This window comes from Macaca mulatta, chromosome 5, assembly GCF_049350105.2.
Source record: "Macaca mulatta isolate MMU2019108-1 chromosome 5, T2T-MMU8v2.0, whole genome shotgun sequence".
NCBI lineage: Eukaryota > Metazoa > Chordata > Mammalia > Primates > Cercopithecidae > Macaca > Macaca mulatta.
In genome coordinates this window covers 152280266-152297767 of record NC_133410.1, presented here as the reverse complement: position 1 = coordinate 152297767, position 17502 = coordinate 152280266, and the positions used below count along the sequence as shown (strand labels likewise).

The following is a 17502-nucleotide window of genomic DNA, read 5'->3' as shown; positions in this document are numbered from 1 at the left end:
ATAGAAGTGGTGATAATGGATGTATTTGTCTTGTTCCAGGTCTCAAAGAGAAAGGTGTCAATATTTCACCATTAAGTGTGAGGTTTGCTGATAAATGTTTAAATATTCTTTTTTTTTCCATAAATTTCCCTTTTATTTCATGTTGCTAAGAGTTGTTCTTTAAATCATGAATAGATGTTGAAGTTCATTGACAATTTTCTGCATCAATTGAGATCATCATGTGATTAATTCCCCTTTTTTATTGATAAGAACCTTGCATTCTTGATTTATCAGGATTTATTTTTTATTTCTTAAATATTTGGTAGAACTATTTGTTTCTTAAATGTTTGATAGAACCCGTTGAGATGTTACCTAAACTCAGAGTGTTCTTTGGAAAAAGGTTTTTAATTATAAAATTCATTTTAGCTGATATAGAACAATTCAAATTTTTTTTCAGTTTTAGTGAGTTGTCTTTTCTAGTGATTTGTTCATTTTATATAGTTTTCAAATACATTGGCCTAAGGTTGTCCATAATTTTTCTTGTTATCATTTTAATGTCTGCAGTATCTGTAGAGATATCCTGCTGTTTTAATCCTGTTAGTTGTATGCAAAAACAGGATTATACTCAAGTTATATAGTCTTAATTTTTACACCAATAGTCTTGAAGAACCATTCATGACATCAAATATTCTTTTATTGCAAGAGTTAACATTTTTTTCAAGTAGTAAAACCTATTTTCCAAATAAAATCTTAAACTTATCTTCCAGTGTACAAACGAAAACATGAAGGTAGTGTAATTTAAACAAGGATAAGGTGGGACTGAATCTCTCAAATACTTGATCTACCTTTCTTTTTTGAGGTCTCCTCTGTTGGAAGGACATGCTTTTAAAAATTATTATTCTGTATTATAAATTGCTATATACATGTGTATGTACAACTTAATTGCCTCTCCATTGTTGGATAAGCCCCTGATTCATTGGAGACAATTTTTTTGTGATTAATTATTTAATGCTAATTGCTTGAAATGTAATTGCTAGGTTAAAGGCTAACTACGGTTTCAAGACTTTAAAATCGTGTGTATAAACTGCTCTTTGAAAAAGTTGAGGCTGGGCGTGGTGGCTCACGCTTGTAATCCCAGCACTTTAGGAGGCTGAGGTGGGTGGATCACCTGAGGTTAGGAGTTTGAGACCAGCCTGGCCAACATGGTGAAATCCCATCTCTACTAAAAATACAAAATTAGCCAGGTGTGGTGGTGCATGCCTGTAATCTCAGCTACTTGGGAGGCTGAGGCAGGAGAATGGCTTGAACTTGGGAGGTGGAGATTGCAATAAGCCAAGATCACGCCACTGCACTCCAGCCTGGGCAACATTAGTAAAGTTCCATCTCAAAAAAAAAAAAAAATTAAAAATAAAAAAAAAATTAAAAAGTTGTACCAATTTATGCTCCTAGTGGTGTAGATGATAGTGTCCTATCACTCACATCTATATCAATATTGGATATTATCACTTAGTATTTCAAAATATTTGAAGGGATATTATGCAGTCTTTAAAAATAATTCAGATGCTTAACACCAGGAAAGCATTTATGATAATAGTTAATGCAAAAAGTAAAGTTCAACTGCACATTTAGGCAAAGGTAGGGAAGTAACACGGTTTGTGGGCATTTTTCTTGTTACTCTCCCAGATTGTCTTTAATTACAGTTTTACAACGTGAAAGTAGAAAAAAAAATTCAGAATGCAACAAGCTTGGCTCAAGAGAATTAATCCATGCTAGTAATTTTTAAACAACAGATAATTTAATGCAGATTAAAATCACACCACTCACTGGTAGGTATGAAGGCTCTTTAGGAAGGATTCTCAGAACAATGCTACAGAACTGCTAGACATGGGAACAATCAGGAATCTGGGTTTAGGAAACCACTGAACCAATGGTTGAAACCATAATACCTTCAGGATACAGTAATCTACCATGGCAAGTATTGGCTTCAAGCATACACCACTGCAGGAATTCCTTAGCAGGAATCTATTACTTCACATCCTAAATGCAAACTGTGAGATTTAATATTGATGCCTCACAGACTTGTCTCTCCACTGAACTCAGTTTCTGAGTTTAAGCAAGTATCACTGGTGAAAATTAATTACAAGCAGTGCCCTAGTTGCAAGGAAGTCTGGGAAATGTAGTTTTTATCTTTACAGCTTAAGTACAGGATGGTACTCCAGAGAGAGGTTGATCAGCTGTTAAGCAACCCAATCTTCTACAGATGCTTTATTTCCGTGAGGATGATCAATAAAAGATTAATTGACTTATTGGTCTGACATGATGACAGATACGAAGATTGTTAAGGATTTTCTGTTTGCTGTACCTGATGTGTCCTCCACCCTTCTCTGCCTTCCCATGTGCCCTGGGAGACTGACTTCTATGTATTACATATTCTGGGTTCCCAGGCTCTCTGGCTGCTGGTTGGTTTTAGCCAATGGCAAGCTGTGAGAGAGGTACCCTGGTTTCTTCACTGCTGGTCAGCATTTGATAGTGTGTGTGTCCCTTTACCTAAGATTAAAGTGTCTGTTGGCAAACTGTCTCCACCTGCTACAGCTCTTGCTGGGTATAACAGCTTCCTCCACTTGCCTCCGTAGTTCTAGAAGTGGTAATGGCTTCTCACTGCTGCCAGTCACTTACCGTTGCTCAGGATTTTATTTTTTAAGAGCTGAGGTCATTTTGCTCTGTCACCAAGGCTAGAGTGCAGTGGTGTGATCATAGCTCACTGCAGCTTTGAACTCCTGGACTCACACAATCCTTCTGCTTCAGCCTCCTGAGTAGCTGGGACTATAGGCATGCACCACCACATGCAGATTACTCAGGGTTTTTAACCAATCCTTGTTGGTTCCCTTAACCTTACCAATGCAATAGTCCCTTCATTCAACTCTCCTCAATTACTCCTTTGAGTGTGCCATCTTTTCCTGCTGGGAAAAGTTAACATAGCCAGGTAGATGAGACATAAACATAGCCACAAGCTCAGAATGTGTCAATTTTTTGGAGATGGGGTCGTTAAAGAAGTAATTAAGGTAAAATTATTCATTTTACCTAATCTAGTATGACTGATGTCTTTATAATGAGAGCAGAATCAGGGGTGTCAACACAGAAAAAAAGACCATCTGAGGACACAGTGAGAAGATGGCTATCTACAAGTAAAGAGACCTCAGAAGAAATCAAATCAACCCAGCCTTGATGCTTGACTTCTAGCCACCTGACCTGTGATAAATTTGTAGTATGAGGACTACATATGTATTATATCGAACAGCAACTGTTCAATAGTTTTATAAGAACACACAGTGAAACTCACAGACCTAGGTTTAGAACTGCCTCCTGACTTCTTGTGGCCTACTCTTTCCATGCTTTGGGTTATTGTTCTGACATTTTCAAAGGTCTTCCAGCCTTGGCCTCATCTCTCAACTCTTAATTCTGCCTTTTTGACAGCTAGCATCTTTGTGACAGCTAGCTCCCAGTGATCCTTGCTTCCTGGATTCATACCCTTGCAAGTCTCCTCCCACAGTGAATCAAGGAGTGAACTGTAAAACCCTTTACTGCACAGCAGAGATGACAGTGTGTGACCTCTAAGGCTAGGTCATTTGTTTGGTCTCTGGGATCACTAGCTTTGGGGGAAGCCAGCTACAAGGATACTCAAGCAGCTCTGTGAAAGTGCTACGGGAAGTGCTACAAGGATACTCAAGCAGCTCTGTGAAGCAGCCACATGAAGAGGAACAAAGGCTCCCAGCAACAGGCGGCACCAACTTGCCAGCCATGTGAGTAAACCACCTGAGGCAGATCTTTCAGCCCTAGATAACTCCAGTCACAGCTGACTTAACTGTAATTTCAGTAGAGGCTCTGGATCAAAACTGTTTGGCCAAGACACTCCTAAATTTCTGACCATGGAAACTATGAGAATAGATGACTTTTTAAAGTCACTACATTCTGATTATACAGCATAACTGATACAATATCTCATAAGCCTCCACCCAATACATAGTTCTCCATATTCTGCTTTTGTCTTTTTCTTTACCTCTTCTCATGAAACAAACCAACAGCAAGCTAACCTTCTTGCAAATCCTCCAATGTCCAGCTCAATCTCCATCTTTATGAAGGTTTTCTTGACTATAGAACTTTTTCTTTGGTAGCTCATAGTTGGTACCTCAGAAATAATTACTTACTGTCGTGTATTATTTTTTCACACATATTTGTAAAGATAAAGATGAGGTAGATTTATTTCATGTTTCCCAAAGCACCTTGAATAATTCAACATGTGTAGCAGCTACCTTAGTGAAATGACAAAATTATTAATAAACCACCATCAAGTAGAAACAAAATTTGGGACAACAGTATTTTCTTCTTAGTCTGACTTCCAAAATTACTGTTTTGTCTAAGGACTGGAATAAGCAACTTTCAAATGCAGTGTTTTAACAAGGCTGACTAAAAAACAGCTTTAGAGGTACACAGGGTAATATGTTTTACAAACAAAATGGAAATTTAAAGCAGGGAAAACTAAATAAATGTGTAGGGTCATAGCATGTGACAAAGGTGAAGAGGTGAAGACTACATCCCAGTGTTACAAATGAAATTCTGTCCTTAATAGTATCCTGTACCCTATGTGAGGAGAATCCAATAATCTGTGTTCTTCTTAGAATACTGTTTTCCATCATTGGAGGTGTTGATTTGATGGTTCCTAGAAGATAAAAAGTTATGGCCAGAAGTGGAAACATGGTTCACTGTCGGTAAATGGCTTCAAAAGAAACTTTTGGAGCAGACTGCTAATACATTGCAAATTAAACTTCAAAACCATTGCTTGGTATGAGAGGCACACAGATTAATGATTCAATGTTTATCAGTCATGTTTCTCCAGAAAAACAGAACCAATAAGATACACTATCTGTAAGATATCTATATATTCTTATATACCTATATGTTTTATATGTGTGTTTGAAGATATACACACACACACAGACACACACACGGGGGAGACAGAGAGAGAGAGAGAGAGAGAGAGAATTAGTTTTAAGAAAGGCTCCAGGATTGTAGGAACTGACAAGTCTGAAATTGGTAGGGTAGGCCAGCAGACTGGATCAGGTAAGAGGTGATGATGGAGTCTTCAGTTCAAAATCTACAAGGCAGGTAGGCCAGCAGGATGGAAACTCAGGCAGGATTAATTTGTTACGATCTTGAGGCTGAATTACTACTTTTGGAAACCTTGGCTTTTGCTCTTAAGGCCTTTAACTGATTGAATGAGGTTCAACAACATTATGGATGAGAATCTGCTTTACCTGAAATCAACTGATTGTAAATGTTAATCACATCTACAAAATATATTCACAGCAACATCTAGGCTAGTGTTTGACCAAACACATGGGTGCCATAGCCTCACCAAGTTGACACATAGTATTAACCATCACAATACCATATCTGATAAAGTGGGCTTTTTTGGGTATTATTTGATTTTAATTTTTAAATTTCCTATACCACTGTATGTCCCCCGCACAAAGTACTCCAAATGTTCCAAGCACCACATGGAACACAAAATCAGAGGAGACAGGTTAAGTGTTAATCACCACCAATAACCGTAAGGAATAGTAATAAAATCTTTTCTAATGAAGTATAGAAACATCTTAGAAACTTAATTTTCTGTAGGTGTTCCTTTATTTTATCAAAAATAGTTATTTTGTATAATTTTAAATCAGGAATCTAAGGGGACATGTTACCCAATCACAATAGTTAATAAAATGCCTCCCATTACAGACTCAGCTTTTTAAACATTCAATAATATTCACAGAACTGGCAAGTTAGTCTCCAAAAAATTCTAATAGAAACTGCAACTCAAAAAGTGTGTCTATATCAGAGATGGTGTTAACTTCCTCAAAGAAGTTACATGCAAATACCCAGGAGTCTCATGGGTTAGAAGGTGATAGACATATGAGAAAATAATCTTGAAGAAGAAAGCCTCACCCTACCCAAACTTCCCAAATATGATTCAGTGATAGTCAGAGTTGCAAGTGGGCTGGGTGGGCTGAATGGACCAAAGTACTGACTTACAGCAATTGTTGGGATTTTATAAAGTACTGGAGACATTTGAAACTCTCACAGAAATGAAAAATCCCAGCCAGTTAATAAACAGAATCATTTCCCAAGTTATATTTTACATATAAAACCTAGTTTCTGAAGATAAAGGTTGCATGCTGGCCCTTATTTATTTGGCCTTTTACTCAATAACATGCTGGCAGCACTGGCTGGCTGGAGGAGTAACAGGGCATGTGCATGTGGCAACAGAGTTTTTCCGGGGAGCTTTTCCTATTTAGTTAGAGAGGATCATGACTTGTGTTTCAACATGATTTAGTGAGATCTTTATTGCAGAAAATGAGTGACATACAGAGGTGGGACTGGGAAGCACAGTTAATGGCAGAATTGGGTTTTTGATGCAGACAAAGACTCTAAGGAAGGATTGGAAATACAAATTTAAATGTCCTTATCAGTTCACAATCTTAGTATCCAAATTGTCTATTTAAGGTCTTGAAACCAAATTGTTTGAAAAGTTTTATTTGGTAGCAGAAAAGATCTACAATGGACCTTTACAAAAGATGATGAGCAAGAGGGAAGAAATAAATTTATACATATGATTTTGTTGTCAAAATTTGGGATGATCATCAGTAATCAAGAACTTACATAAAACCACATCTTTTTAAGTAAAGGAAGTAGAAGTTATGTTAATACCTTGACCAATCAGTTTGCTGAAACTCTGTTAACAGAGATTACACTGAACCGGAATAAAATTAAGTCTATAGAAGACAAATTAAATTATTTTTAACTGTAGTAATGCATAAACTATTTAGACAGATTAAAAACAACTATCTCAACCTGACAATTGATTTCTATCATATCAAGTCCATGATGTCTACAATATTCATTTATACCATGGCTTCTCATAGTTCAGTTTTTAAAATTATATATATATAAATGTGCATGTAACATCAGATGTTATTGACAGTAGTTGTTACCACAGAATGTATGTATCTTTCTCACTGTGTGTACCCACTTAATTTGTTCCTATGTCCAATCCCTGTCATGGACCTGATTGCTTACCTGACAATGGAGGAGGAGACCTACCAGAATGATCCGAAGACAGAAACAGGAAGGATCAGCCCACCTCAGCATTATTAGAGGGCCAAAGGCTCTGTAGTGAAAGTAGTAATACCAACACTTTCAACGGGCTAAAAAAAGAGGCACTAGGAGTGTTTGTGAACACCCAAGAATTATGATCAGTATCTACAGCATAGTGTGTAGGCATAAAGTAGTTAATATTTTAACAAAATATAAAAATACTGTTTTCTCTAAAGGGGGAAGCAGACAATTCCCCATAAGTAGAAAAAGAAAAACACTGGTGTTCAATTTCCGGTTTAAATGCATTTATGAAGGAAGACTATAATCCCCATTAATTAAATATAAAAGAGTCCAGCAGAAATTATGACCTTAATGTACAAGTAATATTTCTATATCAAATTAAATTTAGTCTATGATTAAATACAATGCTATATATACACACACATACAGACACACTCATAGTACCTTTATGGAATTCTCTAAAATGCTCACAGTAACTTATATAGTATTGATAATGATAAAGATGTATAAACTGAAGTGTAGATTTAAAAAATCTTTTACATCTTACTAAATGATATCTTCCATGGGTTAAACAGCTTTTTCAAGTTTGAATTTTAATGTTTGAAAGCAGAACTGTGCTTTGGTATTCAAACCTTCATAAAATCTTACAATTTTTCAAAATAAGGAATTAAGGTAAAGAACTCTAATGTGGAAGAAAGATTTCCAATCTCCAACATCGTAACTGTCACATGGTGAACCAGTGGTTTTTAGCCCATTCCTGGCCAAAGTGTAGCTTCTTGGAGGTGAGTTAAAAGGGTTTGATTCAAATTTAGTTTTTATACTTACATATTTTAAAACTTAATAAAAATGCACATTCTGATGTGTTACATACCCTACTTTACCATACTGGAGACTGCTTATGTATTAACTTGCACTACCAGGATAATTATCTTTGTATAGATCTTGAATAACTTTAGCTATCTCTAATTAAAAAATTTCCTGAGATGTATGTTTAAAACCTATTATTTTTGCTTACATTTGTGTGAATCAAAATTTTCTTGATTAAGTATACATATAAAATAGGGCACAGCTATAAATTGGCTGCTGGTTTCATCAACTATGTATAACTCCACATTTGTGTTAATTCAGAATCTTATTATGCTTAGTAATGAGCCAAAATGAATAAGCATAATGTGAACCTAAAATACATTTATATTGATAAAATTGAGTTTTCAGGCTTTATGTATTGGGGCTATACATAAAATTTCATCTAAAGAAGATTCTAGTGCTAAAAACTTTTGGAAAATACTGCTCTGTAAGAAACTTTTAATTTAATTCTTGAATACAATGTTCAATGCGATTTAGTTTTCTAAAGCAAACTGCCTTTCTAATACATCACCATTTAAAAATTATTCAGAATGAAAAATTTTCTGAAAATCAGAGTGCTACAGATCTTCAAATATGGTGACTTGTAAAAAGTCAATGATAAATTAGACTAAAAACATTCATAAGTGCTTTAGACCCTTCTGATAGGCAGCTGTAAAGATTTTTATTTTTGAATGAATCATGTACTTATTATTGTGTTTTAAGTCTTAAATATATTCATCCTCCAAGTAACAGCATTTAGTATCTTTACACATTAGCTGTATCATGTGTTTTGATAGTTTAGGCACATTTCAGTGATTTTAGATTTTATTTTGTGGTTTCATTATAAAACAGCTTGCACACCAAACTCAATCTTGTTTATTTAAAAATCCACCTAAAAATTCACTTCTGGGTTTTAGTTTTTGTTTAAAAAGAAGCAAATATTTAAAAAATTAATGTTAAAGCAAATATAACATTTGATGTTTTAACATCAAATGTTTTAACATCAAATGTTACTAGTCTACAATTCATCTTGTTATGAACATTTTTAGTTTGTGGATTGGGAAAATAAACCTATTACAGTGATTAGGCACAGTACTATGGCCAATGGGCCAGAAATCAGGGCACATCTGTGTACTCAGGCAACAGTTAGAGGTCTGAATGGAGGGAATCATGCCTCAACTGTGGGCACTCCTTTCTCTATGCCCCCTCCAAAAATTGTTGTAAGTCTCAAATCAGTACATGAGATTGTATGTAACTTGGTTAAAAAACAACTATATGTGCTTTCTAAATTATGTTGGAAAGCCAAGACAGATGAATATAATTGTAGCCTCACTATAACTTGTGGTCTTAATATCTATGTCACAGGACCATGTTATAGGTGAGACAGAATTATACCATCCCTCTGGTGGTTTCCGAAATCTGGTTGGAAGGAGTCCATGGCTAACATTTCACATTGTAGCAAGGCTCCAATATTTCTTGAATTGGGGCAGTGAATATAAATCACAGTACAAAATCTGTAATTCTTTTAGTGGAAAAGCAACCGGTGCTACATATAAGAATCACTTATATAACATCTATTTTTTTTTAAAAAAATGCAGATATAAAATATTAATTGCATAGGGATTTAAATATAAGGCCAAGAAGAATATTAAGTAAAAAAATCATAGAAAGGGCACTATGGTGTCAAGACAGAATTTCATAGAGTAATAAATCTGAATTACTATCTAATTAAAAATCACAGTATGTTGCTGTAACTAACAGTGAATGTCAACTGCTTTATTAATTCCAAACTGAAAACCAATATTAGGACTAACAAGAACACAACCAAAGCTCATTGTCTAAACCTGATCAGTGTATTAGCACATCACTGCCTGGTACGTACCTGATTAGTTACATAATCTACCTTTTGCAAATAACACTTAATACATGTTAACAAGTGTAAGAGCACATCATCACTGCATGCCATCAATGATTTGCAGGCTTCCTTGGTAGTGTAATTATTCAGTCTTTCAAAGGTGCAAGATCCCACCCGGCGGAATCTTCACTCAATGAACCAAAAACACTGTAATTAACAAAATATAACAAAGTTCCACCATTAAAAACTAAACATACATTAACCAGAGAACTAGGTCCTGACACCAGTACGTACATTATCCTCAGCATTTTGGAAGGCAACAAATGATGAGTCCAAGTATAAGCTAATGGTTATCACCTGAAGCTTCAGTTAGAAAGTTAACTTGTGAATCTACCTCTCATTTTAATGTTGTTAGACTGTAGTTTAAACAGCAATTTCCAAATCTAAAAGTAGCTTAGTTGACTTAGTATTGTTATATAAAGTAGTGTGACAACAAACAAGAACTCCCAAAGGAATTATGGTAAGGTACACTGGGAATACCTGAAACAATGTTTTAGATGAAAAAGTGCATAAATACAGTAATACTACGAGTGTGTTAACTATGGAACAAACGTTTCTCTGGGAGCTAAACAATACTATTTTCCCACATTATTTACATGTTATGAATTGTTCAGATACCACAAAGCACCACTTAAGTCTAAATTGCTTGATTATGTCAGAAAGGTCCTTTGACTTCAACTCTATTCATTTGAGGATCTACCTACAGTAGAAGTGTGAAGTCATTCTTCAAAAGGGATTTATCTTTACAATTCAGTTTTCTTTTGTTCAGAAATGGCAAGGCAATATTTTCATTTCACACTCTTTGTTGGCGTTTCTGATTCTGTGGACTGTCTCCCATCTGTCCAGGCTTCCCGGGTACTCTTTAGGGCCAAGGTCTTCTGTTGGTCAACAACAACATAATCCACTCTCTCATCTGCTACACTGCTGCCTGAGCCACTGCTCTTTTGCTAAAACACAAAGAAAAAACAAAAAATCCAACATATAAAGGAGTGTTTCTGAGTACAACTCAGTCTTAAAACACAAACACACATGCACTGCGAATACTATTTTTTTTTTTTTTTGGAGAAGGAGTTTTGATCTTGTTGCCCAGGCTGGAGTGCAATGGCGCGATCTCAGCTCACTGCAACCTCCGCCTCGTGGGTTCAAGCAATTTTCCTGTCTCAGCCTCCTGAGTAGCTGGGATTACAGGCATGTGCCACCATGCCCGGCTAATTTTGCATTTTTAGTAGAGACAGGGTTTCACCATATTGGTCAGGCTGGTCTCAAACTCCTGACCTCATGATCAGTATTTCCCTAGAAGTGTCCTTTCACCTTCCTTTCAGGTGGAGGGAAAATTATTGCAGAAGGAAAGTCAGAAATAGTAAGGAATGATAAGCTGGTAAACATGTAGGAAAATGTAAATAAACATTGTTATATAATAAGAGCAGTAATAATACTATCTAATTTGTGGGTTTAACAAAAAAGATAACATTAAAATTTTGGACAAAAATAGCACATAATTTGAACATTTTAAGGAGAGTAAAGACACTATACCGGTTAACATTAGAATTCATTAAATTATGGACGCAGTGGCTTCCGCCTGTAATCCCAGCACTTTGGAGGGCTGAGGTGGGTAGATCACTTGAGGTCAGGAGTTAGAGACCATCCTGACCAACATGGTGAAACTGTGTCTCTACTAAAAATACAAAAATTAGCCAGGAGTGGTGGTGCACATCTGTAATCTCAGCTATTTGGGAGGCTGAGGCAGAAGAATCATTTGGACCTGCGAAGCGGAGGTTGCAGTGAGCCAAGATCACACTACTGCATTCCAGCCTAGGCAACAGAGCAAGACTCTGTCTCAGAAAAAAAAAAAAAAAAAAAAAGAATTTGTTAAATAACTATTTCAATAGTAACCACTAAAAGAGTAGAAAGTGTAAAATTTCTAACTGTCAGAAAGGAAAAAAAAAATCACTCTCCATAACTATGTTATTTGTGGTTTACGAGACAGCATCAAGTAGCAGACCAGACTAAATTTATATTAAACATAACTTAATAAAATTATCCCAAAGGAGATAATTCTTCAGGTTTGAAGTGTGAACTGTATACACAGAAGAGGCACGTCACATGTCACTCACCTTACGTGGTGGTGTGGATTTCCCAGAATCCAAGTCGAGATCTAGGTATTCCACCTGTTTGTCTCCTTTGGGCTTGATCATAGGGCTGCTTCCTCCATCAAGACTGTTACTGCCAAAGAGATTCTGAAAGTATTAGACAACAAAATCAACGGTCAGACATTCACCAGACATACCACTCATACTGTTGGACATCTACGGAAGCCTAAATCTTTGCTTTCAAGAGGACATAGCTTAAAAAGTTAAACAACCTTTTAGGATAGAAAGAAAATAAGTAATATTTAAAAAACTGATTAAAGCCTAGCTTAGAGCAAGCTAAACGTAGTTTCAAAAGTTAAACTTGGTTCACACTAAGATTGAGACATCAAGAGATAGTCTGCTATGATAACCCAACTTGAACATTATTAAAATTATATCTGTACTCAATTATGTGTTTACAGGATCTTTATATTCCTTGCTTTCCAATTAAATTTTTAAAAAACTTTCTGCATTTTATTTAAAGGCTTTCACACTAAACTTTGTTTGACTCCATTGGCTAAGTCTATTTTGTTTCAATCATCTGGATTTTTTTACCACTTAATTTCCTTAGCCTGATCTTTTCCTTCCTGAAAGGCATACATTTTAAAGTACGTATTTAAGAGAGAAGGAAAATTATTACCTAAGGAAGGCCTGAGATACAAGAAGAAGTGATAAAGAAGCCGCTAAACATGCAGAAAAACGTAAATAAGCATAGTTTATATAATAAGAGCACTAATAATACTAACTTGTGGGTTTAAAAAGAATTAAAATTTTGGACAAAAATAGTGCTAAGATTTTAAAGAGAGTAGAGTGAAGACAACTCTGGAATTTGTAAATAACCATTTCAGATGATTTGTACAGTAGGACTACTCTCTAAAAAAAAGGTAAAGAAGGTGGGAAGATAGATGACAGCAATAAACAACAGGACCAAAAACCTTGAGGCAGAAAAATGAAAGATCAATGCTAAATAGAAAGAAAAAGCTGGCATGAACCTAAGTCCCTATATATTCCCTCCACTCTAATTACAACAGGGTTCTATTATACATGTGCTCAAACAAGTGACTTGTTTCCATGCCTTACTCCTTTTAACCCAATCTAGAAATGTTCTTGGCTTCTCATATGCAAGACTGTATTTCTCATTAGGGATTTTCATCCTTGTGCACTGTTGATATTAATGCTTATATATTATCTCATACTTTTGAAGAAAACCATAATGATTTAACAAAGTTAAAAATTTGTACATGTTATGATGAATAAAACAATTTGAAAACTGCATACATCTGGTGGTTCTGTTGATTCTTTTTATGTTGCTACTTCATTTCTTTTTGCTTAGGTTAAACAGAAAAAACTGTGCCTTAGGGAAAAGACACTTCTAGGGAAATATTGACACTATTCCCTCATTTTGTAGCAAGGCTGCTAATAGCTGGTATGGAACCTTTTTGCAAATTATTAAAAGGTGGTGCTTGCACTGGGGTGACACAGCTCTGTGCTGTGGGCGAGTGCAGCGTGGTGAGCAGCACATAGCCTGAATTTCATATAATCAGGTATGCAGTATGTTTATGCAGTAAACAACCTGCACAACTAAATGTAATGTTCCTATTTGAAGAAACAGATTTTTTAAACCAAATGTATCAATTACTGCAAATAAAACATTAAAAAAAATACAGAAAACGGCTAGGCGCAGTGGCTCAGGCCTGTAATCCCAGCACTTTGGGAGGCTGAGGCAGGGGGGACCACCTGAGGTCAGGAGTTCGAGACCAGCCTGGCCAACATGGTGAAACCCCATCTTTACTAAAAACTACAAAAATTAGCTGGGTGTGGTGGTGGGCGCCTGTAATCCCAGCTACTTGGGAGGTTGAGACAGGCTAATCATTTGAACCCGGGAGGTGGAGGTTGCAGTGAGCCAAGATCGCGCCACTGCACTCCAGCCTGGGAAACAGGGAAACTCTGTCTGAAAAAAACAAAAAATCAAAAATAACATGTAGAACACAAAAAATGTAAGCAAGTTTTGGTCCTCAATATAAATAGCAATCCCTCCCTTTTTTCTAATTCATGGAGAAACTGAAATCATCATGAAATTTTTTACCTGAATGACTCTATACATCATTGTCACATAAAATCAGCCATGTGCGTGTGGAAAATTCTATATTCAAATGTGATCAATGAAAGACCCATAACCTCCATTTCTCTGATTAGAAATATCTAGAAGTGTTCACAGTATTACAAGGCTATAAAAGAAATGTATGCATTCAAAAGACCTGCATGCATTATACCAGTAAGCTGCTCTTAAACAGAATTTCTCAGGGTGGCTAGTTAACCTATTTTATGTCTGCTATTACTAGAACTGAACATTTTTCCATCTTTAAGTATTGTTAACATTTGTGTGTCTACAAGGAAGTCTATTTGCTCTTGATTTAATCTCCAGTGGGAACAGCCTGTCTGTATTCTAGCCTTTCACCCAGTATTTTCCCAAAACAGTTTAGAGAAACTCTAAGATTCTACAAGGTATTATAAGTGTTCTTTGAATTAAATAACAAACCAGTAGTGCTAGATTTTTTTTTTTTTTTTTTGAGGTGGACTCTTGCTTTGTCGCCTGGGCTGGAGGGCAGTGGCTTGATCTTGGCTCACTGCAATCTCTGCCTTGTGGGCTCAAGCAATTCTCCTGCCTCAGCCTCCTAACTGGGATTACAGGCGTCTGCCACCACACCTGGCTAATTTTTGTATTTTTAGTAAAGACGGGGTTTCACCAGGTTGGCCAGGCTGGTCTCACACTACTAAGCTCAGGTGATCCGCTTCGGCCTCCTAAAGTGCTGGGATTACAGGTGTGAGCCACCACACGTGGCCTAGATTTTTAAAAAATTATGTGAAATCATTTAACATATTTTTGTTATTATCACATAACAATATGTCTGCCTTTAGTTATGGTTTACCATCATTTGAATTTCAGGTGTCACATTCAGAATTCACTTGATAATGCATGAGTTTTGATCCAAAATTAAAGAAGTTTGTTAAATATTTGCTATAATTCTCATATTCTTTTCTAAGGGAGAGTTGAATGGACTATGATGAGTCCTTGTATTTGGCAGCATGAGGAGATGGAATTGGCACTGTTAACTTTTCTGTTGTACTTGGTAGATAGGTATGTCCTCCTGGGTCACTTGTGCTTTTTTCTAATACATAGGACCTAAGTACTTCAGAAATTCATCACAGGCCAGGTGCAGTGGCTCACGCCTGTAATCCCAGCACTTTGGGAAGCCAAGGCAGGCAGATCATTTGAGGTCAGGAGTTTGAGACCATCCTGGGCAACATGATGAAACCCTATCTCTATCAAAAACACAAAAATTAGTCGGGAGTGGTGGCGCAAACCTGTCATCCCAGCTACTCAGGAGGCTGAGTCAGGAGAATTGTTTAAAACCCAGGAGGTGGAGGCTGCAGAGAGCTGAGATCATGCCACTGCATTCCAGCCTAGGTGACAGAACGAGAATCTGTCTCCGAAAAGAAAAAAAAAAAAAAAGAAATTCACCACATTGTGTTTATTTAGACACCTCTACTGGTGACAAGTAAAAGTACCTTTGTGGCTTAATGGCATTAGGTGTAAAAAAAAAAAAAAAAGGCCGGGCACGGTGGCTCAAGCCTGTGATCCCAGCACTTTGAGAGGCCGAGGCGGGCGGATCACGAGGTCAGGAGATCGAGACCATCCTGGCTACCCTGGTGAAACCCCATCTCTACTAAAAAATACAAAAATCTAGCCGGGCGAGGTGGCGGGCGCCTGTAGTCCCAGCTCCTCGGGAGGCTGAGGCAGGAGAATGGCATAAACCCAGGAAATGGAGCTTGCAGTGAGCTGAGATCCGGCCACTGCACTCCAGCCTGGGCGACAGAGCGAGACTCTATCTCAAAAAAAAAAAAAAAAAAAAATTGTATTTTGATTTCCTTTGATTTCTGATTGTAATACTCTTCTTTTTCATCTTTTCCCTTCATCTAATACTTACCTATGACAAATCACATTTTTAAACTTTCCTATTATATGGGCCTTTCCAAAATTTTTATGGCTATTTACTATTTTGGGCAAAAAGACACAGTCTTTAGTACCTCCGAAAATACTCTAACTACTTTACAATAAAAAAACAGTTCACTTAACTACCCAAAGTTGGAAATAGGTGACAATATCTACTCTGACCGAGAATTTAGGATCTAGGGTTTTACTAGAGTCAACTTACTATACTGAGGAAAACTAATTAACTTAAATAATAATAAATTGAAAAGTAGCGAATACAAAAGTCAATAAAAATTACCCTGCCTTGAAATATCAGTGAAAATATTATTGATATATTGATTATATTATTTTTGAATACTTTTTTCTTTTCTTTTTTATTATACTTTAAGTTCTAGGGTACATGTGCATAACGTGCAGGTTTGTTACATATGTATACTTGTGCCATGTTGCTGTGCTGCACCCATCAACTCGTCAGCACCCATCAACTCGTCATTTACATCAGGTATAACTCCCAATGCAATCCTTCCCCCCCCGCCCCCTCCCCATGATAGGCCCCGGTGTATGATGTTCCCCTTCCCGAGTCCGAGTGATCTCATTGTTCAGTTCCCACCTATGAGTGAGAACATGCGGTGTTTGGTTTTCTGTTCTTGTGATAGTTTGCTGAGAATGATGGTTTCCAGCTGTATCCGTGTCCCTACAAAGACCACAAACTCATCCTTTTTTATGGCTGCATAGTATTCCATGGTGTATATGTGCCACATTTTCTTAATCCAGTCTGTCACTGATGGACATTTGGGTTGATTCCAAGTCTTTGCTATTGTGAATAGTGCCGCAATAAACATACGTGTGCATGTGTCTTTATAGCAGCATGATTTATAATCCTTTGGGTATATACCCAGTAATGGGATGGCTGGGTCATATGGTACTTCTAGTTCTAGATCCTTGACCAAAACAGCATGGTACTGGTACCAAAACAGAGATATAGACCAATGGAACAGAACAGAGTCCTCAGAAATAATACCACACATCTACAGCCATCTGATCTTTGACAAACCTCAGAAAAACAAGAAATGGGGAAAGGATTCCCTATTTAATAAATGGTGCTGGGAAAATTGGCTAGCCATAAGTAGAAAGCTGAAACTGGATCCTTTCCTTACTCCTTATACGAAAATTAATTCAAGATGGATTAGAGACTTAAATGTTAGACCTAATACCATAAAAACCCTAGAAGAAAACCTAGGTAATACCATTCAGGACATAGGCATGGGCAAGGACTTCATGTCTAAAACACCAAAAGCAATGGCAACAAAAGTCAAAATTGACAAATGGGATCTAATTAAACTAAAGAGCTTCTGCACAGCAAAAGAAACTACCATCAGAGTGAACAGGCAACCTGGGAGAAAATTTTTGCAATCTACTCATCTGACAAAGGGCTAATATCCAGAACCTATAAAGAACTCAGTCAAATTTACAAGAAA

General features: G+C 36.6%; 1 protein-coding gene across 14 annotated transcripts in view; it reads right to left on the bottom strand.

The window, feature by feature from the left end:
- Nucleotides 1-6542: 6542 nt before the first annotated feature.
- The window catches only part of GAB1 (GRB2 associated binding protein 1), a 131837-nt gene continuing 120877 nt past the window's right edge, over nucleotides 6543-17502 (bottom strand). For 13 of the 14 annotated variants that reach the window (XM_078001618.1, XM_028848035.2, XM_078001619.1 and 10 more), the window contains 2 exons: nucleotides 12016-12138; nucleotides 6543-10848 (listed from right to left, as the gene is read on the bottom strand). In XM_078001618.1, the coding sequence (XP_077857744.1) occupies nucleotides 10690-10848; nucleotides 12016-12138 (282 nt within the window). In that variant the 3' untranslated portion in view covers nucleotides 6543-10689. 14 annotated transcript variants of the gene reach the window in all.